Genomic DNA, 27,989 nt, shown 5'->3' with positions numbered 1-27,989 from the left:
TGCAACAATCTACAAATGTGTATATTTTCCTTATTTTTCACCTAGAGATCAACTAAATGCACCAACACAATCCCCACAATAACGTGTAGGCTCAAAATCCCATGGGAGTGTCTTTTAAATACACAGTCTTAGGCTCGCTCCTGTGTTCTCTCATCGATCAGAGCACTAGCAATGCTTGTCAGGCTTCCTCCCATTCACCTGCATCCCGCAGGCTACACATCGCCATGGGAACAGCCAAGGTGAATGAGCAGAGGTCACGAATGACTGGTTCAGCCCCATAAGCAGTCACCTGGGTCTCAGGACGGCAGTGGAAAGTTAAACCTCCGATCTAAGACACAGCATGGAATGTTTTTTATTTCTGCTGCATCATTTGCGAGTCTACAGAGAAAATGCACACTCTTATTAGCAAGCATATACACACAACTCACTCAGCATGCACCGCAGCTTTCCCCTGAGAGGAGGAACAAGAGAGCGTGAGAGAGAGAAAGAGAGCGAGAGAGGATGGTGACCTTGGTCAGGCCTTTAATGAGATGGAAAACTCCAGAAAATCTGTTTCTACTCCACACTCAGCAGTCTCTAAACTGCATTACACTCTGTCAGCATGAATCTGATGAGGAGATAGTCAAATGTGTGTGTATGTGTGTGTGATATGTGAGAGACAGTTAAGCTATTTTTCCATAATAATATAGGCGACTGTTGCTGGCTAAGGTCGCTAAGCATGTGCAACAGAGATCAGTGAGCTATCTCTGTATTTGTGTGTGTGTTTGTGAGGGAGGACAGTGCTGTAAACCTTTTTTTTATATTTCACTGAACGACTTGGGAGTATTGGACCCCGCAGTGGACTGGTTTGGTTTGGGAGGGGGGTTGTCAAACCAGTTTTAATGTCAGACACATGACTCAAGTGTGAGGATGTGCACTCTGACACACACACACAAACAAACACAGAGAGAGAGAGAGAGAGAGAGAGAGAGAGAGAGAGAGAGAGAGAGAGAGAGAGAGAGAGAGAGAGAGAGAGAGAGAGAGAGAGAGAGAGAGAGAGAGAGAGAGAGAGAGAGAGAGAGAAAATGTCCTCTGGGAAAGTCTAGTGAAATGTTTAAAGGTGCAGTGCGCAATTTCTGCACCACTAGTGGCAACCAAGCGTGCCGCACAAGCCATGAAAAGTGAAGCCAAAACGCCTCGATCGCCCCCCCCGGTGGCTGGTCCTAGTATAGGTCATAAACCCCGCCTCCCCGTGTTATTCAACGGGACGCGAGACCAACTAAACAATTAAATTACACTTCAAATATCTTTTTTCCAAAGGTGGTTTCTGTCATTTGCTGTCATTTTTATCACCCCGATGTAAGTTCAAGTGTCTGTTTTTAAAATAAGTTTGTTTTTAGTTAGTTACGTGATGCTATAAAAACGGGGTGTAACGTCATGATTGACAGCTGTGATTGACAGGTTCTCTGTCACCGAAGATCCCGAAAAAAAGTCCGTTGGTGCTTCAGAGGACTGAGGAGATTGTATTTACTTTCTTTTAACAAGCCTCTTGTCGTACTGCAATCAACAGACATCAAAATTGGAGCAGAACGGAGGAACGGAGCACTTAAAAAAAAGTGCAGGGAGAGTGCATTCTCCGAGAGTGAGGGCGGAGCGCTGATTTCACGGCTTTACTTCCTGCTCACTACTGCGCAGGTCTGGTCCCGAGATCGCCACTGCGCAGACTCAAGTCCCAAGATGTCAGCGCCATATCGGGACACTGGCGGCTTCAGTTCTCACCAACGGAAGAGAGCGAAAGGGCGTCGTCCATCTTTTTTTACAGTCTATGATGGCAACAAACACAACTGCAAAAATAACTCTAATCTATTTAAAAAACTAATACAAATATAAAACTGCATAAAATTATTAAAACAAACTAAAACAAAATTTGTATATAAAAATTAAAACTAATTCTAATTATTAATAAAAACTATAATAGTATAATAATACATAAAAAAAAAAAAACTTATTCCAACAGGAAGTGTGCGTGAACCAAGCAGAAAAAGGCACTGCTGGTATTTGGATAATTATAATCATTTCATATTCAATAGTATAGTAGATTCTTCATCTTGTTAAAACTGTGAAATTAACTCTAGCAGACATTATTCTGTTCCCCGCCGTTCAGCTCAGAGTAGTTGCTAATGAAGGTTTAGGGACTGATGTCGTCATTTCCAAACGGCTCCAGAATGAGCTGTCGTGACATTTACCGCTCAGCTGATTGCCTCAAAATCAACAAGTGTCAAGTGCAGAGTGCCGAGAAACTTATTTCGAAATGAACAGGAATGCTAATGTAGCCTGGTAATATCAAACTCTGCTACTCCGCTTTGCTTCGTAGACAGAGTCTGGAATGGCCTAATTGGAAAGTGTTGTTTTTTCTCGTGAGGGGTGGGGGGGCTTGTCTGAAGTATAAAATCATTGGTTACCCGTAAGCCAATCACATAACACAATCACCTCTCTCCCCAACTTAAACATCACCTCCATTCATAATGTTTAACAAACACTCTTCTTGTTCGGGCTTCAGTTTGCAAATGCCGGGAATACTCTCCACAACAGAGCGATCTCCATATCCGCAGTCGTTTTCGATTTCCCCTAACCTAAAATACAATCTTAAACTCGCCGCTTAGCGTCTACGTCACGGCTCTCAGCCCGCCCTCTGTTCGTTGATTGGCCGGCTGTTTTCAGGCCAGAGGAAAACTGAGAGACATGTCGATGTCTCAGACTGAGTACAGAAGCGAACTGAAATTGAGCGGAAGTACGAAGTCTGACGTAGTCAGGCTAATGCTAATGGACTTTCTCAAGGTATTACAGACTTTCTATGGACAAAATATGACACTTCATAACTTTCTATCTATCTAGTTCTTTTCTAGGATGAAGCGATATGATGGTTATTACACTCTTACTCTTTCATCAGACATGGATGAGGGCACCTGCGTACTTTTCTGCTTAGCATTTAAATATAATCTGCTTTGCATACTCAGCAACCCCTATGCAGAGAGAAAAGAGATGATCATGGGACTATTTTGATGACACGCATCTACAAAAGTTGATGAGCACTTGGAAAACACACACACACACACACACAAGCTTGATGACTAAGTTTGCTGCCGACACCTTCCTTTTTAGCTTCAATGATCAAAGTTTGTAGTCCTAAAACCCATCATGACTGAAAAAAGAAACATCGGTGTTCAAGTAAAGCATCTTCCCTATGAGATAGAAAGACTATGTTTTGTGTTTCTTTTACTGTATGAAACTCAGCGGCGCTCTACTGCAGTGCTGCTGCTGCTGACGCAATATCAGGAAAGTTCATCTGTGCGCTAATATTCAGCTTTGACTCACAATGTTTACACAAACAGCCCATAAAAACTAATGACCGCATCAGAAAACCTTAATGAACTCCTAAATGAGAGCACTAATCAGACACACTCACATCTCTATCCCTCACTGCAATCCCAAGCTCCTGTCATAGATGTCTATTCGTCTCATAATTTGATGCAACCTGCTTTGTTTACTCACACGGACATAAGCTGGTATTCTCTGATTGGCTGGACAGGCTTGACATCACCAAAGGGACAACAATTACATCATACTTAAAACTAATTACATGCGGAAATGATATTGCAATACAAGATTATTGATGCCAAACAGACAGACAGCCAGTACACAATTGTATTTTTATGATTTTCTCTGGACATGGTACTTTGATATATCTCAAAATATTGGAATTCATCTACCATGGTATTTACATAACCAATAAAAAGAGTACTGTTTGCAGCACAGATGATAATACCAAGGTTTTTAAAAAATACAACATAGTACTTCCAAGACTACCATAGTAATACCATGGTTGATTAAAAAAATACAAGAGTCTAAAAACCTATAGTCCTTTTATGGTACCTCTGGTATGTGTGTATCATGGTATTCTCCTTAGACATTACAAAGTGGTAACAGTTTAGTTTAGGGTCCAATTCTCACTAATAAATAGTTGCTTATTAGCACATTTCACTTGAATATTGGTTTATTAGTACTTATAAAGCACATATGCATAACCATATTTTATATCCCTAATCCTACCCAATACCTAAACTTAACAACTAACTTACTAACTATTAATATGCAGTAATTAGGAGTTTACTGAGGCAAAAGTCCTAGTTAATAGTTAGGTAATAGTGAGAATTGGACCCAAATCTAAAGTGTGACCGACATAGTATATGAATATGGCATATATATCATACACTTATTAAAATAACCATGGTATTCTAGGAAGTTTCTTGGGGTACCATGCTTCACAATACTGTACCTTGGCAGTAACATAATAATATTATTGCACTCTGATGTATAGTAAACCATGGTACTAAAATTTTACCATGGTATTTATGGTACTCCAAGGTACTTCTGAGAATACCATGGTGGTTTTGTATGATTGCCGTATTCATAAAATATGGCAATTCCAACTTCAAAGAATACCTAAAATTTACTTCATAATAGTGTCCAAAAACCATGAAATTAACCAAAAATATACATACAGATTACCATTCAAACATTTGGGGTCGGTAAGAAGTCTCTAATGCTCACCAAGGCTGCATTTATTCGATCAAAAACACAATAAAAACAGTAATATTGTGAACTATTATAACAATTTAAAATAACTGTTTTGTATTTTAATACATTTTAAAATGTAATTTATTCCTGTGATGGCAAGGCTAAATTTTCTGCAGCTATTACTCTTAATTGTGACATTATCTTTCAGCAATCATTTTAATATGCTGATTTGCAGCTGAAGAAACATTTCTTATTATTATCAATGCAGAAAACAGTTGTGCTTCTTAATAATTGTCTTTTTTCAGGATTATTTGATGAATAGAAAGTTCAAATGAACCGCATATAATAATCCCATGGTCATTTTTCTATGGGGATTAGACACCTGCATCCTAGCAGAAACAAATAAAGCTTAATAAAGAGTATAAACCAACATATAATGACAACATATAAAGAGCTAAGAGAGAAAAAGAGATACTGCTATAATCCATCCGTGCCGAAACGAAGGCAGCGCCTCCCTGAAAACTGGACAGAACCTGCTCTGACTGTACACACTGTGCCGAGCTCGAACTGTCGTCTTCTCTCTGTCTCTCGTCTTGTCTATCTGTCGCTCGTTGGCTCTAATTAATGGTGGCCCCCCTCCCAGTAGGCATCCAGCGTTTCCATAGCAACGCTGCTCTGCAGTCGATACTAGCCTCTCGTCTCCGTGGTAACTGAGTCGGGATGCAAGAGGTTCTGTCTCTGAGATTTTGGGCTGCAGTGTGTGGGAGACGGGCTGCACGTGCACAAACATACACGCAAACAAACATCCACGAACCAGCTAAAACGCTCCACTTGACAAGACCTCTTGACAAATTTGACAAGTTACAGGATTACAGACACAAACTCACATGTGTATCTTGCATGCTGACACTTTTGGAGATGCTACGAGACTTGTTTAAACTTTTTTCAGTAGAACAAAACTCATACGCCTAGACATAATCAGTAACTATCCAACTGATAAGAAGGGACCATGGTATTACAATGAAATATACCATGTTAAAACAGTGGAAGTGCCATTTTATTCTTCAAATTACCTTATATAGGTATATGAACATGGCAATCACACAGTATAGTATACATCAAAGTCCATTCTGTCAATAAAATGTTGAAATGGAAAAAAAGTCAAGGATCAAACAAAACTGTAATCTAAACAAAAACTCATTATTAATTAATAATTAACATTATTAAAGCGAATTCGGTAACACTTTAAATATAATTCATTATAAAGATATTTTCGATGCATTAATTATGCTTTGCATGGTCTCACGAATAACTGCAACCCCAGTTATAACACATTCTAATACTCATCTATTCATTGTCACACCTTTAGAAAGTACATTTAAAAATACATGACAAACAACAAACTTCAGATGTAACAAGGAATCTGCAATGCATTTTAACTTTGGTTACAATTCTTTATGAAAAGACATAATGCTTTATAACGTACATTATGAACACCTTTATAATAAATTATTCATAAAGGCTTTAAGTAAAGAGTTACCAACATTTCTTGTGATTTTACTCTCATATTCATTATAGGAAACATGATTATTGGAAAGCAAATCCAAACCAGTCTAGATATATATAATATGTGCGAGTTATTTCCTATCACACACAAAGAAAAAGTAACAATGAACAGAAAACAAATGAGCTGACATGCCAAGTCCTCTTAACCAGGTGCTGAAGGGATCACACGAGGAAAAATAAGAGAAAAGAAACGAAGGATTTTGTCCTTTCATGAGTGGAGATAAATCCTGAATGAAGGATTAAAGGAGTAATGCCCTGAAAAAAAAGAAAACCCTAAGTAGGAAAAGAAAAAGGAGAGACAGAGAAGATGGAGAAAGACAGAGAGAGGACAAGAGAGGAAATCAGAGTGATGAGATAAATGAGAATGTGTGTGCGTCTGTGTGTGTGTGTGATCTAGAAATATAATGAGCACTTAAGCCATCTTATGGGCTAATCACCAATCAAAACACAAGGACCTGGCAATGACCATCAAACTAGCTGTGTGTGTGTGTGTGTGTGTGTGTGTGTTGTGTGTGTGTGTGTGTGCACGTGTGTGTGTGTGTGTGTGCGTGTGTGTGTGCGCGTGTGTGTGTGTGTGTGTGTGTGTGTGTGTGTGTGTGTGTGTGTGTGTGTGTGTGTAAAACTGTTCTTAATGCACGTGCATAACATATTTATTATTTCACTGCATCACTAGTATCATAAATATATATACAAACACTTAAAAAAACTAAGTTGTACAAACTTTTAAATTGCACATAAGGCTGTTATCATATAAACATGATAGATTTATTCAAACATACATTGAATAATGACGATATATAACACAGTGCATATATTTAACAAAATTAGTCTTTTTTAGATAACTAATGAGCTATGGACATTGAATAACTTTCCTGAGGTGAATGTAACGTTAAGTGACATTGTTTACAAGCTGTTTTACTGACGTCTTTCCGTGGTTGAAACATTGTGTGAGACCTAATTCAGAAATCTAAAATTCAGAGACCTAAATTAATAAAAAAGACGCAAACAAAAATCGGCATTTTATTTTGCCTTCTTGTGTTTGTCCTTGAAGTCGTCAACCAAAAGCAGTATCTAAAATGAGTCTCGTGCTAATTTTAGGACTGAAGTGAAATGTCATTGAAGTGCTGAAGTTAAAATGCCATGGTCTATGAGCTCAGAACTCAAAGCAGACTTTGTTCTCAGGCCTGGATTCTTCTTTTAACGCTTACACTCACGCTCACACTGTTAAATTTGTCCTCGGGTCTGAAGAATGCCTGCATGTGATCTTGCCAGTTCCATCTCTTAACAAATGGAGTGCTGTTATTCATGAAGAGAGGATTTTAGCACTTGGTGCTGCAGATAAAGTGATCAGCTGATTTTAAATTATGCCTAAATTAAATGTGTTAAATTAAATTCTGATTTAAATGTGTCTGTTTTTTCTATTGGACATTCTATATCAACAACAGAGCATGTTTTTTTTTTATTCCATATATACACTCACCTAAAAGATTATTAGGAACACCATACTAATACTGTGTTTGACCCCGTTTCACCTTCAGAACTGCCTTAATTCTACGTGGCATTGATTCAACAAGGTGCTGAAAGCATTCTTTAGAAATGTTGGCCCATATTGATAGGATAGCATCTTGCGGTTGATGGAGATTTGTGGGATGCACATCCAGGCAACGAAGCTCCTGTTCCACCACATCCCAAAGATCCTCTATTGGGTTGAGATCTGGTGACTGTGGGGGCCATTTTAGTACAGTAATAATAATAATAATAATAATAATTCATTACATTTATATAGCGCTTTTCTAGGCACTCAAAGCGCTTCACATGGAAGGGGGAATCTCCTCAACCACCACCAATGTGCAGCATCCACTTGGATGATGCGACGGCAGCCATAGTGCGCCAGAACGCTCACCGCACACCAGCTTACTGGTGGAGAGGAGACAGAGTGATGAAGCCAATCAGTGTATATATGGGGATGATTAGGAGCCAATGATGGACAGAGGCCACTGGGCAAATTTGGCCAGGATGCCGGGGTTACACCCCTACTCTTTCGAAATGGATTTTTAATGACCACAGAGAGTCAGGACCTCGGTTTAACGTCTCATCCGAAGGACGGTGCTCTTTGACAGTATAGTGTCCCCGTCACTATACTGGGGCGTTAGGACCCACACAGACCACAGGGTGAGCACCCCCTGCTGGCCTCACTAACACCTCTTCCAGCTGCAACCTGGTTTTTCTCAGAAGGTCTCCCATCCAGGTACTAACCAGGCTCAGCCCTGCTTAGCTTCAGTGGGCAACCAGTCTTGGGCTACAGGGTGATATGGCTGCTGGCCTACAGTGAACTCATTGTCATGTTCAAGAAACCAATTTGAAATGATTCAAGCTTTGTGACATGGTGCATTATCCTGCTGGAAGTAGCCATCAGAGGATGGGTACATGGTGGCCATAAAGGGATGGACACAGGGTCCGAAATTAACTTTTTGGCTCACCTGCCATGGGGACTGGTAGATGAAAAAATCCACCAGCCAAGCATATTTTTTACCAGCCAAAATAATAAACAGCCTTTTTGTGTCACATATACATTAATTTAGATATAGGTATATTTAAACATTTTTGTCATTATATTTCTGGTCTATTATTTTCCATTCTTACTTTTATTTACACACATATTACACAATTTACACACATTAAAATCATATTTTTGTGGTGGTGCCTATGAAAATAGTTCTGTACAAAGGAAATGTATTAATTGTATATTTAATTAAATATATGCAATAATAATATATTATAATTATTTCAACAACAACAACAAAAAAAGTTTTACTCTGCCTATTTTTCTACTCCATTTACTCTTGACTGATCCGATCAGTAACTGAAGGACTGGAAATATCAGTTGTTTTAACCATTCATTAAAATGAATCGGTTCAAAGGAGTCATTAGTTCGCGAATCGGACGTGTCATTGTCGGATGTGTTCGCGTTGTGTGATTATCCCGGCAGCCAGGACATCCCTCAAGATTTGTGTCAACACAGAAAACATTTAATCACTGGATAGGTTTTTTCGTTTATTTAAAGCAGTGTTTCTCAACCTCTCCTGCAGGGACCCCCTGACAGGCCATGTTTCTGTTTTAACCCTGAAATGGCACACCTGATTCAAGTCATTAAAGGCTTAATGAGTAGTTGACTAATTGATTAATTGAACTATTCCTACTCTAATTACTCATTAAGCCTTTAATTACTTGAATCAGGTGTGCCATTTCAGAGTTAAAACAAAAACATGGCCTGTCAGGGGGTCCCTGCAGGAGAGGTTGAGAAACACTGATTTAAAGTGTGGTTTATGTCAGCTGAATGTGCGGAACGCTTTTCAGAGAAGATATAGGTATTTTAGCACAATTCACACCCAGCGGTAATTCAGTAAAAACAAAATCCGAATGCTCCACATGAAACTATGGTCTTCCAACCTTTTACCATCGTATCGATTTATTTTTATTAATATGTGCCAGGGAGAGAGAGCAAGACAACGCTTAGGAGACGGTGAAGCCTTGTTTATACTTTCGCCTGGCTCCGAAGAGAAAGAGTGCGCGCGCGCGACCGGGGCTCTCTCTCTCTCTCTGCTCGTTCTTCAGTTGCGCCCTGTCACGCGCGCAGCAGTTCAATTCCCATCCCATACTGGCAAACACAACAAATCCGAGCTCTCATGCCAGATATTTTATAACATTAAAAAATGCAATTGTAATAAACATTTTATTACATTACTATTTTGGTATGAACAATCACCCGCTAGTGTGGCGGATAGCCTTTTGAGATTTACTCGCCAAACGGGAAATCTACCCGCATTTGGCGCTTGGCGGGTGTTAATTTCGGACCCTGGATGGACATGGTCAGAAACAATGCTCAGGTAGGCCGGGGCATTTAAACGATGTCCAATTGGCACTAAGGGGCCTAAAGTGTGCCAAGAAAACATCCCCCACACCATTACACCACCACCACCAGCCTGCACAGTGGTAACAAGGCATGATGGATCCATATTCTCATTCTGTTTACGCCAAATTCTGACTCTACCATCTGAATGTCTCAACAGAAATCGAGACTCATCAGACCAGGCAACATTTTTCCAGTCTTTAACTGTCCAATTTTGGTGAGCTTTTGCAAATTGTAGCCTCTTTTTCCTATTTGTAGTGGAGATGAGTGGTACCCGGTGGGGTCTTCTGCTGTTGTATCTCAATTGTACACACTGCATGGTGGAATTTTCTGTACAGCATCAGGGGTAATGTAGTTTTAGACTATATTAAATACAGGTTCACGTGCAACAATGAAACATGGTTTGTGTTGAGGAATTCAGGAGAAATTCAGAAATCAAACATTGAAGACCAAAGAGCAAAAAGAGTAACTTCCTATTCAGCCATGTCATGCCAAAAATTTCACATATTGTTGGGCCCATACAGGTTAATATTAATAATGCTTATTTTTATTTCTTATTTTGGTCAATAATTTTGGTAACTTATTTATATGTTGGTAACATTATGGTAACAATCATTTTGGGTCACCACTAAAAGCCAAGAATAAAATCTGGTTCCTGAAGCAAATCCAGTTGAGTATGACTAATTATTGATATTAAATGTCAACTGCGCTCATTGTCTCGAATTGTGCTCAGATTTGTCGACATATTGAAGTGTGCAATCAAAATAGATTTCATTATGAACTCAATTTCTCATCACATTCTTACAGATCTGAAAAGGCCAAATTATCCAAGCTGTCATGAATTTTACAGCTCTATACTCTTAGTATGCTTGCCAACAAACCTTTTTTTTTATTTAAGGAGAATTATCTGAGCTCATATACTTAAATGTAACAATTTGAGAGAATTCCTAAGCCATTAGCCATTAAAGAGCAATCTCTGAGCAAACACATTTTGCTCTGGGAGACTGAAGATCAAGACACACAAACCATGAGTGATCCATCGCATCTCGCTTCTCTGATCAATAACTGGAAGCATAAACATAACAATTTAATTGCAGATACATGTTAAATGGTGTGTGTGTGTGTGTGTGTGTGTGTGTCCGAGTGGACATACTGTCAGCCATCTGCGTTCAGGATGAGAGGTGAATGTATGAGGAGAGAAACACAGCTTGTTTAATCAGCCTCAGGCACACGCACACACACACACACAGAGAGAGAGAAATCGTGTTTCTCTGTCCTACTGTCCATATGTCTCTCTTTTCCACTACACTAAATAGCTTTCCTTTTCTTTACTCGGCCTCTAATAATGCTTCCATTTTGTATTTTCTCCATCTGCTCTCTTCCACTTCTTTTTTCAATCTGTGTACATTGTGTACACTGTGTACTCCTCTGAAATGCATCAGTAAGGGATTCACACCATTCACACAGAACACGTTTTTGCGGTTAAAGGACGCAGGTCAGTGAAGCGAGAGAGAAAAAGCGCAAGGTCTAGACAGTTTTTTAACTTGAGTGCCGCATTTTTAAAATGTGAGACGCAAACGCAACAGTCAAACATCTGTCTAGCACGTTTACATTGGAAAACAATAGAAAGTACAGCAGTGGAATGAAAAAAACATGTTCTGTGTGACGGTCCTAAGACAGCTCTAAAGGGAGCGATATAATACTTTTTAAGTTCAGCGCAATATATAGACAGCCTAAAAAAGTGGTTCACAACTGGTGGTTCATGACCCAAAAAAGGGTCACATATCTGTTATTATTAAGGTAAATTATTAATATATATATTATTTATATATATATATAAAAAATTGTTGTTGAAGTCAAATTTAATTTTACAGTATTTTAGTGCAAATTCGGCAAATAAGGCGCCAATACGGACAGGTTGGTAGCATTCCTTATTTTTGAAAACTGTGAACAAAACTATGAAAGGTAAAAGATAATACAACACGGATCCAGTTCAACTTCACATAACATGGAACAATGAAATGTGTCGAGGACAATGCGTTTTTTGGGCTCCCAAGAACATCCATCCATCTACGATCCATCTATCTACTGTATCTATCTCCATAATGTCTTCAGGATCAATCTGCCTTCAAGGTTTTCTTGCACTACAGCAGGGGCAGGTCGGGCAGATGTGGGCTGGTCGCTGTGAGGAAGTTTCTGGATTTTTCTCAAGACTTACTCCTTTCGGATGAAGGAAATTAATTTCAAGCTGTATGTATACAGCGTCCTACAAAACCATTCACATTTGCTGCCAGGGTGTTGGTGTCAGATGATGAAATTTTAATCTGTATGTGACAGCAGTTCTCTGCCAGTCAGGTCAGTGTTTATGTAAAGCCTGCAGGCAGTCAGCTGGGTTCCTAAATCTTTAATAAGACAAAATACACAGGTCCCGGAATCATCTCTCCAAATCCCCCAGCTGCAATTCTCTCTTACACACTCGTATGCATTCACACATGAAAACACCTACACACACACGACAAATCACAAACAAGGGCGGCCTGCGGGACACAGGGGTGGTAACATAATTATTCTGTCTCTAAATTTTTGGGTGTGTATTTGTGAGAAAGAATTAACTACAACAAGTGCTGGCAATGCATTAAATAATTAAAAATGTTTATAAAAGTTGAATAACTTGACTTCCTTCTATAATAAATGACTTTTGCTGTCAGTTTTGTCAAGTCAGACATTTTTAAAGACATTTAAAACCACAAAAAAAGGGTCCAAATGAAGAGAAAGTTATAATACGATCCCTAAAATGGTGGTCAGCCACCACACAGATACGATTTCTGGATTATAAAGTACAGAATTAAAGAACTGGCTCACTTTCAAATGATGTGTGTGAATTTGAATTGAATTGGCCACAAACCACAGGAAGATCAATTAGAATTTGAATGGGAATGACAGAAAGGGGAGTTTACTGAATTGCCATTCAAATAATTTTAACACAGGTAATGCATTATGGGAAGTGTTCTTCCACCCAGGTCCAAATCATTTATTATTTATGATGAATTCATTCTATCTATCCATCCATCCATCCATCCATCCAATCAGTCTGTAATGCCCATAAACTGCCAAACTTCAAAGCTTTTTTTATACTTTTTTGTAAACTTTCAAACAAGGCTTTGTCAAGTCATCATTCAAAATGTGTTGTGACAAACAATGTTATGTGAGTTATTTTGAATTTCAATAGATTTAATTCAACTACCTTGAATTCAAATTGCAAATCTACATCCTATTTGCAGAAATCAAATTCAATTCAAATTACAGAATCAAGTTGGCATTTAAAAGACATTCTCAATTCAATTCTGAACAGTGTACAACCCTGTTCCGGAACACACAAACACTCAAAAAACTACTGTTAGATAACATACACGGTTTACCGCACCCTCAAACTACACCTCACACTCCAAGTGTCTCATACCTCACACACTTTATCCCACACACAGAGATTATCACATCCCGAATTTCATTTGGCAATGTCTGATTGATATGAGCACAAATCTGACTGTCTGAGTCTAAGAAATCATAACTGCAGTATTACATAACTGTGGCTCTAGTTTGCACACTGCTGTATGTATGATACTAACAAGGGAGCTATCAAGACTTTGATGAGCTGGCAGATAAATGAGCTCACCCACATGGACGGAAGCATAGAAATCTTATCTCTCTTTCCCTGTATTTTTCTATTCAATACACAATATCTAACTGCATGCTTTTAAAAACCACACTTTCACGCATTCATTTGATTTTTAAAATCACACTTTCATCTACCACAATGACTATAAATTATCTTTGTCAATTAAAATAATTTGTATTCACTTTTTTTCTGCAAATATTGTACTGTTTTCTGTTAATATTGACATATGCAATTAACTGCAATTTTCAGCACCTCTCTCTCTCTCTCTCTCTCTCTCTCTCTCTCTCTCTCTCTCTCTCTCTCTCTCTCTCTCTCTCTCTCTCTCTCTCTCTCTCTCTCTCTCTCTCTCTCTCTCTCTCTCTCTCTCTCTCTCTCTCTCTCTCTCTCTCTCTCTCTCTCTCTCTCTCTCTCTCTCTCTCTCTCTCTCTCTCTCTCTCTCTCTCTCTCTCTCTGGCCCTAGGCATTGTAATTTTTTACAAGCTTTAGGTATGAGCTAAGACCAAAGACGAGAACAAAAGAAAAGTAAGAGACTGTGTGTGGGCATCTTTCTCCACTTCCACATATAAAGGTTGAGCCCTTAGTGAGGAGGTTTTTTGACCAGTCAGATGTGTCTTAGACTTTCTTCAAGATAGCACTGAACTTCTCGACTATTCCTGACCCCTGAGTGTGTCTCATGCAAATCACAGGAAAAACTAATGATGTGTATCCGATACATTAAAGTTTCATAGAAAGTGATATCTTTACTTAATTGGAAAGAATATTCAATTCTATTGTATTATATTCTACTGTGTGCATCAGTGCCAGTCCACTGTATTTTTTTCCAATCTTTTCTCCCATAAGGATTTCAAAAAAGTCTTAATTAAAGAGTTATAAACCATGAACAAAGTCAACCAGCAAAGGTGAATGAAAACATTACAAACTTTGATTTGAAGCAAAAAAAGTATTTAAAAATTGGACAAAAACACAAAAGGTACAAGACTGTGTCCTTAATGGTTTCAGTGAGGGAAAGAACTACAATCCCATGAAGCACTGCAAACAGCATGATCGAATGAAAATAAAATATATATTCAAATATTTAAGTATTTTGAGAGTGTAGGGAAACCGGCTTGATTATGTCATTTGCGGTGGTTCATGGGAGTGGGCGGACTAAATAGATCTTTTGGCACGCTTTGCTAGTTTCACTGATTGGTGGAATTTTCTGTACAGCATTAGGGGTAATGTAGTTTTCACCACGAATTCAGCTGTTAAACGATTATTTTAAAGCTAAGTTGAAATAATGAAGGCTGGCAGAGGCAAATACTATCAATTAAAACCTCGTAGCTCTCAGTAAGGCTGTCTTTAAAGGTTTTATAAATTATTATTAAAGTAACACCAGGTTACTTTTGCTCTCGGGGTGGGGTCCCCCTACAGTTGGGAAACAGTATTGTCCTCTAGACCTCTACTACTGTAACTCTACATGCACGTGTGGAATTGTTGACAACCACGATAGCCCTGAACACTGTAGGAGGAGGTCACATGCAGGTGTTCTGCTTGCGTCTTGTCTGAAATGTCTTCATCCCAGGTACAGTGGCATATATTTCAGCATGTCATATGAATATAATTTCATGGGTTTTATTTTTTCTAACGACAAATGATCGCGATGATCACGTTTACAAGCCAGCGTCATTATAGTAGCCTAGTCTATTGGTTACCGTTTTACTGGATCTATATGATACTTCAATGCAATGTTTGAGTGGTAGATAATAACCATATATCGTCAATATTGTAATATTATATCAAGCTACCATAAATGAATCTGCAAATTTTACAAATCGATTTGCATTATAGCTTGAGGCAAGACAAATAAACAAATATCACAGACATGTTAGGTATCCTAAAATATGATTTTGTACATCTTATATATTTGTAGCCCCTACCAAACTTGTACACGCCGTTTAGACATAGGCTTTCATTTGATTTTTTTGATTTTTTTTTGCCAAGTCCGCATCGGTCGGGCACCCCTCCTCCTCCTTCAGCTCACGCCAGCGAGAAAATGCTGGCCCAATGTTGATCCTCGGTCTGCCTTTAACGCGATCACTTTCTCTTTTTCTCTTTTTGCTTTGCTCCGATAAAACCTTTGCTTTCTTGTTTTTCTGTGCTGCTTTAGCCATGACTATAACATTTGGCTCGCACGTCCGATTTTAAGGAAGTGAGGGTGGTGGTGGAAGTGACGTATATGCTGTAAAGCAGTCAAATTTTGTAGTTCTCTTTGTTCGCCGGTTACTACCCGAAACCCGAAGTTTAAAAGTACGATTAAAAACGCTACAGACCCCGTCAGGCTATGGCAGACGTGTCATTCAACCTATTTTAAGTCGATGTACCATCACAAGAGACTTGGAAATATATTATGAAGGTTGAAAAGTTACCTGGTGTTACTTTAAAACTCAGTTTTTACAAGTTTTTTCTTCCGGAATCCCACTGTTGCTCTCTATTTCACTCCAGAGCCCAGATTATTTTCCTGAGTGCTATGCGTGTGGATGGATAAAATAATAATAATAAAATACTGATGTATTTGACATTATGAAAGGATGACTCATAATAACAGTAAATTGTACTTAATAAATATAAATAATCATTTTAATGAAAACAATTAGGGCTGTCAAACGATTAATCGCATCCAAAATAAAAGTTTGTGTTTACATAATGTATGTGTGTGTACTGTGTATAATTATTTTGTATATAAATGCAAACATGTATATATTTAACAAAAATATGTTATTTATATATAAAATGTTTATATTTATATATACATTATATATAGGCTACATTCAGTCTATATACAGTATATACATGCAAATATTTCTTAAATACACATGCATGTCTGGGTATTTATGTATTAAAAATAATTATACACAGTACACACACATATATTATGTAAACACAAACTTTTATTTTGGATGCGATTAATCGCGATTAATCGTTTGACAGCCCTAAAAAATGCTAAAGGTTACATTTCAAGTATAATACTTAAAAATATATTCTCATCAGGGCAAAGCAAATGAGTTTTGCAAATGACCCCAAAATATTACAACAGGTATTGTTTGAAAAATGGCGACAGAAGAACCAATACAGCAATAAATCATAATGGTGTCAGAGTTATGCTTCTCTAGTTCAACTACTTTATATAGATTTGAATGCAAACGTGCATGCATGTGCCAAAACATCAGAAAGTACAAGACTAGATTCCAGTCAACTTTACACACTCCTTTAGTTCACACAAGCAAACTCAGGTGGTCCTGTAAAGTCTGTCTGGTGTAAAAATACAAGATTCAATGTGGGTTAGTCTATACTATAGACTAGCTTTATATAAATACAAATAAATCTAAACAAGTGAGTCCTCATTCAGATAGCTAGATAGCCAGTTAACATGCGAGAAAGACAGACTGAAGACTTGTTTGTACTCTGTAAGGGTCAGCAGAGTGAATCTACACAATATCAGACAAATATCTCACTTCTTCACCACAGGCGAGTGTGACACTCACCGAAGCAATCTCTGTGTGTCTGTGTGCGCGTGTTTGAGGAGGGAGCCCTGTGTGTGCGGACAGCGTTTCTATGGAAACGGGTGTAGGTGATTCATGGAGCGTGTCAGGCTGAAAAATAAATTTCACACCTACGTGTGTGTGTGAGAGAGAGACAGAGATGATGATGTTTTCATGTTTTCAAGTGTTTAAGAGTGTTTTAATGTGTCAGATTGTTAAGAATGTGTGTGTGTGTGTGTGTGTGTGTGTGTGTGTGTGTGTGTGTGTGTGTGTGTGTGTGTGTGTGTGTGTGTGTGTGTGTGTGTGTGTGTGTGTGTGTGTGTGTGTGTGTGTGTGTGTGTGTGTCATGAGGACAGTATTGACTTTGTGCCAATATTCGTAAGATGTAGTTGTAAAAAAACAAAGATTATTGTAGTACATTTTACAAGAAAATACAACTTCAATCTTTCTAGTTCTAAATCTCACGTTTGATTTAATGTGTAACTTATTTGTACTTCTTTGTAATTATTTGTGAAATGTACACAAATTTCTGAGTGATTTTTTTTAAATGAATTTTTTTCAGAGCAGTATATATTTAAAAATGATGATCTATATATATATATATACAATACAATAGTAATAATACAATAGCAGTAAATGTATAATACATTTATTATATACAATTAAAATACAATACAATTTCTACATTATATATAATTTAAAATATTAATGTATGTAATATTTATAGTATAAAATTATATATATGCATACATACATATATATTTATTATATATTTATTGTGTGACATTTATTACATACAGTATGTCAGCATGCTCATAGACACAGTGGTGATAGAAGATCTCCAGTTTATGGATTTTCCTGTTGTAAAACCAGATCTAACTCAAACTACTTCCTTTTCCTTTCTCATTTTAACTTTTTAAAACTTTTATTATGAGCACAAATCACAAGTAGTGATATCAGATTCAGACTTGATATTTTTCACCTGTCAGTGGATTTAATATACTTGAAACTTTAATCAATGACTAATATTGGCCAGGCAATAACACAATTGCGAGACTCAGCTCAGAATTTAGGTTTTAATTTATTTTTAATCTTGTGCATGAAGCTGAAGTGGAGCCTTTATAAAGCTTTAAAAAAGTCCAAATATATTATTTTGTTCTATCAGTAATCTGTTGATAATGACATTTTTAAAAGTAAAGTGTGTAATGTTATTATTACTTTCACTTTTCACAGCTTAATGTGCAGAGGCATACCTAAAAACACACATCAATGATTGGAGAGTGGCACAATCAGATTAACAATTTGTTTGAAAACATGACAGAATCTGTAACTTATTTTCCTTCCCTGGACTCCTCTATCCACTCTGAGTTAATACCTAAAGCTGCAAATTACCACAATCACTAGAATAGAGGAAGAGAGGACATTGTTCCTTCATAACTGGCAACATAAAACAGCTTTGCTGGCTTTGCTAAGAATGAGAAAACAGAGCACTTGTTTTCTCTTGCTCATAATCTTCCTCTTTCTTTCTTGAGGCTAGACAGGTGTAAAAAACATCACATTATCACACACACATTTGATTGATACTGTGAAGCAGCTTTGACACAATCTGTATTGTGAAAAGCGCTATATAAATATATTTGACTTGACTTGACACACACACACACACACACACGCACGCGTGTTGTGTTTCTTCATGTTTTATGGGGACTTTCCATAGACATAATGATTTTTATACTGTACAAACTGTATATTCTATACCCTAACCCTAAACCCACCCATCACAGAAAACTTTCTGAATTTTTACATTGTTAAAAATCATCACTTAATATGATTTATAACCTGTCCCAAAAAATGTCACCACAAGGACAAGGATTTCAGATATTGCCATTTTTGTGGGGACATTTTGTCCCGATAATGTAGGGTTTACCAGGCCACACACACACAACCACACACACACACACACATCAGACTGCCAGCCTAATCTGTGCTGCTCTGACATACTGATGAATAAACTATGAAGGGAGGAAACTGAACTGACTGTTACACTATTAACATGAGAGAAAGAGATTAAATATAAATGGCACTGTGATTTCTGCTGTGATGAAAGGCTAGATTGTACGGAAATATTTCCTATGAGTTTTAAGAGTCAAAACATCTATTAGTAGGCCTTTAACGCAAAAAAACACAGGGTTGTTCCTATGCTGCGTGGCACTCACTGAGACATCTGATGAATAATTCTTGCAGTAGTGCATTGTGGGATTGAGTGAAAGCCACTTAGCACCTGTGAGTTTAATAACACAAGGTTTGAATCCCTCATTTAAGGATAAAAGGGAAAAACACTTTACATCTGTGGCCCCCTATGTCACTGAACATGAATCAGCATGTCATCTGTACTGTGATTTTCCTTTCCTCTAATCTTCATTAAGGGATGTGACAGATGTGGAAGTTCTTCAAATTTCGAAGAGTGGAATTAATCTCTACCCAAGAGGTAAAAATCTACTCGTACGGCATACTTGAAATGCTTCTCCTGAGCTGAGCTGCCAAATTTAGACTGTTCAGAATCATCAGTCCTGATGTAAAGATGTAAAATGTTTTACCTGCATGAGTTTCTTTCTTGTGTTGAACACAAAAGAAGATATTTTAAAGAATGTTGGTAATCAAACAGTTGACGGTAGCCACTGACTTCAATGGGGGGTTTTTTCTACTATAGAAGTCAATGGCTACCGTCAACTGTTTGATTACCAACAATCTTTAAAATATCTTCTTTTGTGTTCTACACAAGAAAGAAACTCATACAGGTTTGGAATAACTTGAGGGCGAATAGGTGATGGCAGAATTGTCATTTTTGGGTGAACTATCCCTTTAATTCAAACATTTTGAAAAAACTCACCTAAATCTGTTCTCTGCAAATAGTCCCACTGGCTCTTTTTACTTACTGTAAATATGAGAGTTACAGTTGCAATAATGCCTGTCTCCTCCTTACACTGCCTCTGGAATCAAGTGTTGCGAGAAGAAACCGACAAGCGTAAAGAAACTGAAGTTATTCATAAATATTCTCTTCGATCTCTAAGAAAGTAAAATAACCAGGTTTCAAAGGGGAAGAATAAGAGGATAGTTCTGTCTACCAGAACATCAGTAAGGGATGTTAAAGGGATACTCCACCCAAAAATGTAAATTCTGTCATCATTTACTCACCCTCAAGTTGTTTCAAACCTGTATGAGTTTCTTTCTTCTGATGAACACAAAGGAAGATATTTTGAAGAACGATTGGAACCAAACAGTTGTTAGGCACCATTGACTTCCATAGTAGAAAAAAAAAATAGTTCCAATCATTCTTCAAAATATCTTCCTTTGTGTTCAGCAGAAGAAAGAAACTCATACAGGTTTGCAACAACTTGAGGGTGAGTAAATGATGACAGAATTTTCATTTTTGGGTGGAGTATCCCTTTAAACATAAGCAAACTTAAGTCTGTTAAAGATAAAGCATGTAATTCATGAATTATGCTCAATCTTTTTTGCATGAAGGGAACAGGAACTCTTGGCTCATCCAATGGTGTAAGTTTGGGGAAGGACCACCTGTTTGGCAGAACAATTGTGTTTCCGTGCCACTAGCAATGAAGAAATTACATTCTTCACCTTTATCCATCTAGAACCCAATAGTCTCCAGAATTCAGACAGCTGAAGCCCCTCAAAGTCAAAATGTTACACTGTCGTTCCTCACCTCTAAGAGAACCTGGTGCAGCAGTCGGGCCGCCTTCTCGGAGACCTTCCACGGGTCAGTCTCGTCCACCAGCATGGCGTCCAGAGTTCCCTTCTCCAAAACCACATCAAACACACCGTCAGAGAAGGCCAGTCGACGGGCGTCCATGCACAACCAGCTGAGCTGAGCGCAGTCCTTGTGTCTCTCCGCCATGCTCTCCACACAAACACTGGAGTAATCCACATTAGTGATGGAGGTGTAGCCGGCCTGGTACATATCATAGCTCAGAGCACTGTTACCACAACCTGAGAGACAGAGAGAAAGAGTCTGGCAAGTGAAAAACAGTTTGAGAGTTCTGTTACTGTATATTTATGTTACATCTTTATAAAAATACTTTGATGAACAGGAGACATCAGAGGTCACATACATACTATGATTTTCACTGCATATATAGAGCTTTACACAGGCCTTCTGTCAGCTTATTCAATGTGCATGTCTGTTTAGTTTTTGATGTCAAAACCAAACTTTAAAGATTTCAAACTCTCATGTATATGGTTCACTGATGAAATCAGTGTTCTACACTACCATTCAAAAGTTATTGTTTTGTTAAAGGGGGCCTATTATACAAAATTCACTTTTACATGGTGATTAAACATAAATGTGTGTCAGCAGTGTGTCCACAACCACCCTTTATCAAACAAAAAATCTCTTTCCACCATAGGTTCTACACACATTACGGTCCAGAGAATGTTTAAAAGCAGTTTTATACACAAAATATGTTTGCTATGTTGCTAATATTGTCAAAATTAGCTAAAATCAAAGTGTTTCTAAACATGTTGCTTGCTGCATTGCAATGGATACCACTATGTTTCCCATCTCAATTCTGGGAGTGATGACTTTGTACAGACATGGAGTGAAAATATAGTGGTCGCTTTCGCAAATAAATGTAGTCACTCTCAACTTACTGCATTCTTGTGTAAGTTAGCTTAGAACGGGGCCAAGAAGTCATAAAGCAGCATGAAAGTGACAACTTTCTCATAATCAAAACATTCTAATTTTAAAATGTGCCACCCGTGTGACTTTTTGTATAAAAAGTTGTCAGGTGATTCAAAATCACCAGTCTAACCAGAAGTGTGAGTGACAGGAAGTCACATGTTGTGACTTCCTGTTGTGGCGCGAGGGTTGTACGTCTCAGCTCCTGAGGCGAGAGCAACTTTAATTATCGCCTTCTTCGTTAGTCTAATTAAAGGTTGCTTAACGAGCAATCTTACAGAGGGTGTTTAATCAAAGGCATTTTCTCAGTCTGTAGTCAACACTTCTCTCTTCTCACTTAACGCTGAATGTAAAGATAACAAAGTCATGAAGTCATTTTTCACAGGAAAGTTGGTGCACTATTAGTGTTATCTGGAAGCTTGCATGCTGTCATCTCAGCTGGACAAAAGGCGTTTCCCTGGAGGCACCTAATGGTACGTTTAAATCAGTGTCTCAAATTCGATTTATAGCTCTTTATAGAGTTTATCTCGCTCATGCTGCCACTCTTCTCCCAAATCTCATTACAAAACCATTCAGTTCAAGTGTGCCAGTGGGAAAAAAAAAACGTTTTTTTTGTTAGGTTTTTTTTTAGCATATCAAAACCTAACAAGTCCACTTCAGTAAAACAACCCTTAATTTCTCTTTACATACTTACTATAGATATTATTATCACTACAAATAAATTAAACAACCTGACAGAGATTTAAAAATCTCTTTATGCAAAGGAGGAGGTTCAGTATTAATTATAAATGTTATAGTATTTATTAATATTTTGAATAAGCTTTTTATTGTTACATTGTCAGTTTTCGTTTTATTATTAGTATTTTTTGTTAATTACTTTTAAAATATTTTATTTAACTATTTTTATTTCCGTTTTAGCTTAGTATTTGTATTACTTCAAATAAAATGTAATTCAATTAGTTGCCATAGTTTTACATCTAATATTTATATTTTATTTCAGCTTTGTTTCAATTACCCAAAAACATTTTTAATACTTTTAGTTAACAATCCTGAATCCAATGTTAACTTATTTTAAATTTATAGTAGAAGTAAATATGGCCTAATTATGGTATTTTTTTACAGAAACTTTGTAAAAAAAATAAATAATAATAATTTATCCTATTCAATCTCAAAGGTGAAATGTGTAATTTCTGCACCACTACTGTATCAAATGGAATTGCAATATTATAATTTTTTTGACATAACTAACTCAACCACAGACATTGGTTTTGGACAGATTTTTTGACCAATGGCAGACAAGGCTTTCTATTTAGGAAACCTGACTTGAAAACAGTCGTTATTTCTCCAATTCTGTTTCGTGCCACAAGAAAGACAAAACAGACACACTTAAATATATATTTAAATGACTATCGTGTGCCAAAAAGCTTGAACATGAGACTGTTTATGCTGATATTAATACAGTATATACCCTGCCTCACAGGTGTTGGTGGTTTATAAGGTCACTACAACAGTGTACCTAAATGTGTGTATGCAGAGAAAGAGAAGAGAAGACAGAGAGAAACACTGAGAGAGAGAATTCCTAAGCTGTCAAGTCAACCACTGCCCTCCACTCATAAACAGTCCTTGTTTCCGCTCTCTCCATGACATCACCAGCTACACATGGCCCCTGACCTTTTCTAGCACCGCCTGTGCCTGGATCTCCCTCTTCAGAGCTTTCGTAGAATCGAGGACCTGGGAATTTCCAGAGCGGACACACTAACAGGACAGAACGCTAAGGTTAGTCTAGCATATCACGCGTAGCATTCCTTCATTCACTGCTCTCTCACTCTCTCCTTCTCCACATAGGGAGACGGAAAAACTTATTCCACATCTCAGACAGTCACGAGACGTGTCAAACAAACATCACAAGACCCAGAGACTCAAGAATGTGCCATACACAGATCTCTAGGCAGTATGTCTCTGGAATAGAAAGCAATCTCTAGGATTCACTGTATAAGGATGCAATTTCACAAAACCTCTCTCTTTCAGAAACTGAATGTTTAAAATTGGAACATGTTGCATAGTGAAACCAACCAGTCTCATCCATACAGTAACTGAGGATAAGTTGATGTTTTAGACGACGAAAGTGGGTCATCCATGATTTCCCGTAATGCACCAATGCTGCAGTAAAGTGAATGATTTAGCACCATGATGTCATACCAAGTGGAGCATGACATTTCAATGAATTACGCAACACTAGCAGAATAAAGACATGACTAGGCCTCTGAAAATAAAATAGTGATGTCACAGTCAGCTAGACTTTTTTGGGCCATTATTTTGTTATAACTTGACAATTCCATTGGCTGATTGGCCGATTATTAAAAGTGAAACCTACTGGCAGTGGCAATCAATGGATAGTTAAGGCCTGTTCACCAAGAACAATAACCATACTATAAACTTCCATTTTAAAATTAAGCCTTAAGCCTGCTTTTTGTTTATTTTTGATAAACAATAATTGTACCATGTTGGATTGCCACTGGATGTCCAATGTAAAACGTGAATCCTGAAGCAAAACCTTTAGAGAACCACAAATCTAGATATTACCTAAAGTGAAAAAACTATTGAAGTTGTTCACAAGAGACACAACAAAGCAGATCCTCTGCAGGTCTGTAAAGCATGTTTGAGAAAGAAATGCATGAAGAGATACAGATCAGCATCTGAATGAGAGGACAAACATTTTCTAAGATAAATTATCATCACTTTCCCGGAATTTGTGACTACTTCTGATATGCGTTTTCTCTGAACATACATGTTCTTCCCTGAAAAACCTCCACACATTTTCCTTTATAGTATTAACATTCGCCTTGATGTTAAACACACAAACTCGGAAAACATTCCCGGAAATGTCATCTTCACGGAGGGAGCGGCTCTGTTGCCTTGGTGATGTGAGACAGAGCGCATATAGACAGACTCCCACAGGGCTTTGTTTACCAGCCTCCTAAAGCATGCTGGGAATAGCAGATACACAAGAACACACAGGAACAGAGAGAGAGAGAAAATAACCATCGTCAGCAGCGTCGTAATTAGGTCACGAGAGTGCAAACGCATAGGACGAGAAAAGCAATTAGAGCATACTATGTTTCACTGTTTATGGCTATGAACATGTTCTTTCCACTACAAGCAGTGATGTGTCTGTTTATCTCTGTCACACACACTGAGACACTGAGATCGTCTGTCACACACTATCTGAAAGATTCTCCAATGAACCGTTCAACCAAACTAAACTCATCCCTAATGAACTCAGATGTAACTTTTACTGTTACACAGACACCAATATTGAACATGACTGATATTTTTTGACAACAAGACAATCAATGCAACTCTCAGTGTGAAATGTTTCAAATCATTGAGACCAAAGCTGCAGTTCAAACACAAATCATGCAATAAGCTAACATCATGTTTGTTATCATGTCCTCCGAACTCTTCAGTTATGATCGGCTTTCACGCAGGCATGGCATCAAGATTGCACCAAGATTGGAAGAGTTTAGTTTGGCGGTTGGGAATGTTGTCGGTCACGACAGCATAATGTCAGCGTCTCGTATGAATAGCGCTGTGGTGATTTTTTTAGATAACCTTGAGAAAGTGAACGGCGTGGTGCAAAACAGAATTATCATACAGGAGACTTTTACGCCAGTAATATCTTTAGGCAAAAAATATAATTTTGTCCAATGTTCCCCCGTTCCCCCGAAATTGAGGAAATAAATGTGCCATTTAAATTTAGATCCGATGGCTTTGATTATGTTGTGTTTGTTCTAAGATGATGAAATGTTTTAAATGTGGAGGGGCACATTAGAAGTTTGTGTCCAGAACAGACTGAGGACACTAGTGCAAATGCAGTGGTAGCACAGCAGCTGTGGAGAATGATGCTGTCACAGCAGTCGAGTGCGAACAAGCTGAAGGTGTGAGTGATACAGCAGAGGCTGGAACAAGTGATGCAAGGATGGGAGGTTCGGGAATGGTAGAGGGGGAAACATCAAATGTTATTGACAAAACAGTTGATCTGGTGATGGAAGATGAAGCTAGTGCGGAGTATGTGAGCGATGGTGCACTTTTTAAAGCGCTCTCTGTTAAGAGGAAAAGGAACAAAATGAAAAAAGGGGATGCAAATTCAAAACAACCGCCAGAAAGTTGATGCACGTAAGGATGTTGAAAGCAGTACTGCTGAAGATTTTGATAGTGATACTTTGGACAAAAGGAGTAGGCGTAGTGCTTACTCTTTTGGAAAAGTTAGGTCAAAAAAAAAAAAAAAGTCCAGGTTACAGATTTCTTTCAGACAGCAAAATGTTTGTTGACTCTGTGGGGATGTTAATGCGAGGCGAGGGTGAAGAACAGTTTACTGTCCAAGAAATATATAGATTAAAGAAAATTGTTGCAAAATTGAGATCAGAACTTCAAGCAGAGGATGGGTTTGAAACGATATAGTCTATTTTGCTCCTACATGCTGAATCTTGTCGTGATTTTAATCTTTCTCTCATATTTTTCAATGAGTGTAGTTAGGCACTCTTAATATGAATGGGGCACGAGATGCGTATAAAAGAGCACTGTTATTTGAATTAATAAAACAAAAGCAAATAGATTCATTCAGGAGACACACAGTGATGGTCTAAATGAAATTGACAGGAGAAAAGAATGGGAAGGAGTGGTGCTGTGCTCTCAAATGAGTTCTAGAGGAGGGGTGGCTGTATTATTTGCTAAACATTTTACTCCTGCCTCTTTTGAGGTGAAGCAAGAAATTCCTGGTAGACTTATACGGGCACAATTTGAAAAATTCAATGATGTGTTTATTAAGGTATATGCTCCCACTAATGGCGCTGAGAGAGTTTGTTTGTTGAATAATCTCAATGGAATTTTGCAGAGCTGTAACTCAAATAAGCATTTGTTTTTAAGTGGTGATTTCAACTGTACAGAGAATTATGTATTAAATCGGAATCATGCTGAACCTCATGAAGCCTCAAGCCGTGCTATATTGATTGAGACTCATAAATTGTGTGATATATGGAGGCGTTTGGTCAAAGGAGCTCGTTTTGATTTATCAAATGAGTGTTTCCCAGGTCTTACACTAAGGCTATGTGGCTCTGGTATGGTAAAACTAAAAGATTTATTTGATGTGGTAGGACCTGACTTAAATCAAGCGTAGCGTCAGTTCTGGCAGGTCACGTTAGTCAATCTCATATCAGTGACTCTCAGCTGATCCACGTCTACCTATAGGAATACGATGCCTATCACTGTATACATATATAAGCTCCTTCAGTATTATCAGCAGCTATCGCGTTACTCAGGAGCTGATTACCCTCCTCCATCCCCAGCTCCTCATATCGCCCAGTCAGGATTTGGTTTTCTGATTCCCCTTGAATCAGAATAAATTCTCGAATTATGTTGTACTTTAAAATCTTGAATTAATGATATCTGCAATACATTCATGTTGGTTCTGTTCTGTTTACCCTAAGGTGGGTTATTGCTGCTCTCCCTGCTCTTATCCATGCTAGGCTGCACGGATGCGCAGGGAGTTCTCGTCCAGAACAGAACCATACCACCAATCCAAACTGTATGCTAATTGTCAATCGTATTTGACGATAGTGGCCCTGACAGAAGTGAGATCAGACTGCATTGCATTGGTCACGGCATTAGGCCAGAGGTCTTCACGTCAAACTGAGGTAATTTTAAAAATGTGGAAAGGAAGATTAACAGAGGAAGAATTAATCATGTTGGAAAATGTGGGTAATGGAAGCCTGGTTCCAAATATGAGAGATCCCTTTCCGAAAATTGTCATTTCACCATATTTAAAGGGTATGTCTGGTACATACCTGTCAAGTTTTGGATTTGAAAATAAGGGAAATTTTCCGGCGCCCACCGCGAGCAGTCCCACCACCCCAACCAAGCTCCAGTATCCCTTACATTTTAAGACAGGTGTTATAGCCTAAATGAAAACACACACACATATATATATATATATATATGTATGATATGGGGTATATATTAAGAGCATTTATTTCAAGGCTTATTTGCATATTTTCTGTTCATTTAACATTG

At 37.9% G+C, this 27,989-nt stretch overlaps 1 protein-coding gene across 3 annotated transcripts in view; it reads right to left on the bottom strand.

Annotated features, from left to right (window-relative positions):
- ece2a (endothelin converting enzyme 2a) overlaps window positions 1-27,989 on the bottom strand; it is a 96,529-nt gene that overhangs the window by 39,750 nt on the left and 28,790 nt on the right. For all 3 annotated transcript variants that reach the window (XM_056260240.1, XM_056260237.1, XM_056260231.1), the window contains one exon: window positions 20,949-21,232. In XM_056260240.1, coding sequence (XP_056116215.1) covers window positions 20,949-21,232 — 284 coding nt within the window. The remainder of the gene's footprint in view (window positions 1-20,948; window positions 21,233-27,989) is intronic.

This window comes from Rhinichthys klamathensis, unplaced genomic scaffold (genome assembly GCF_029890125.1).
Source record: "Rhinichthys klamathensis goyatoka isolate OS25496 unplaced genomic scaffold, OSU_Roscu_1.1 h1tg000008l_1, whole genome shotgun sequence".
NCBI lineage: Eukaryota > Metazoa > Chordata > Actinopteri > Cypriniformes > Leuciscidae > Rhinichthys > Rhinichthys klamathensis.
Note: the sequence above shows the minus strand (reverse complement) of the source record. Positions and strands in the feature narration are given on the sequence as shown.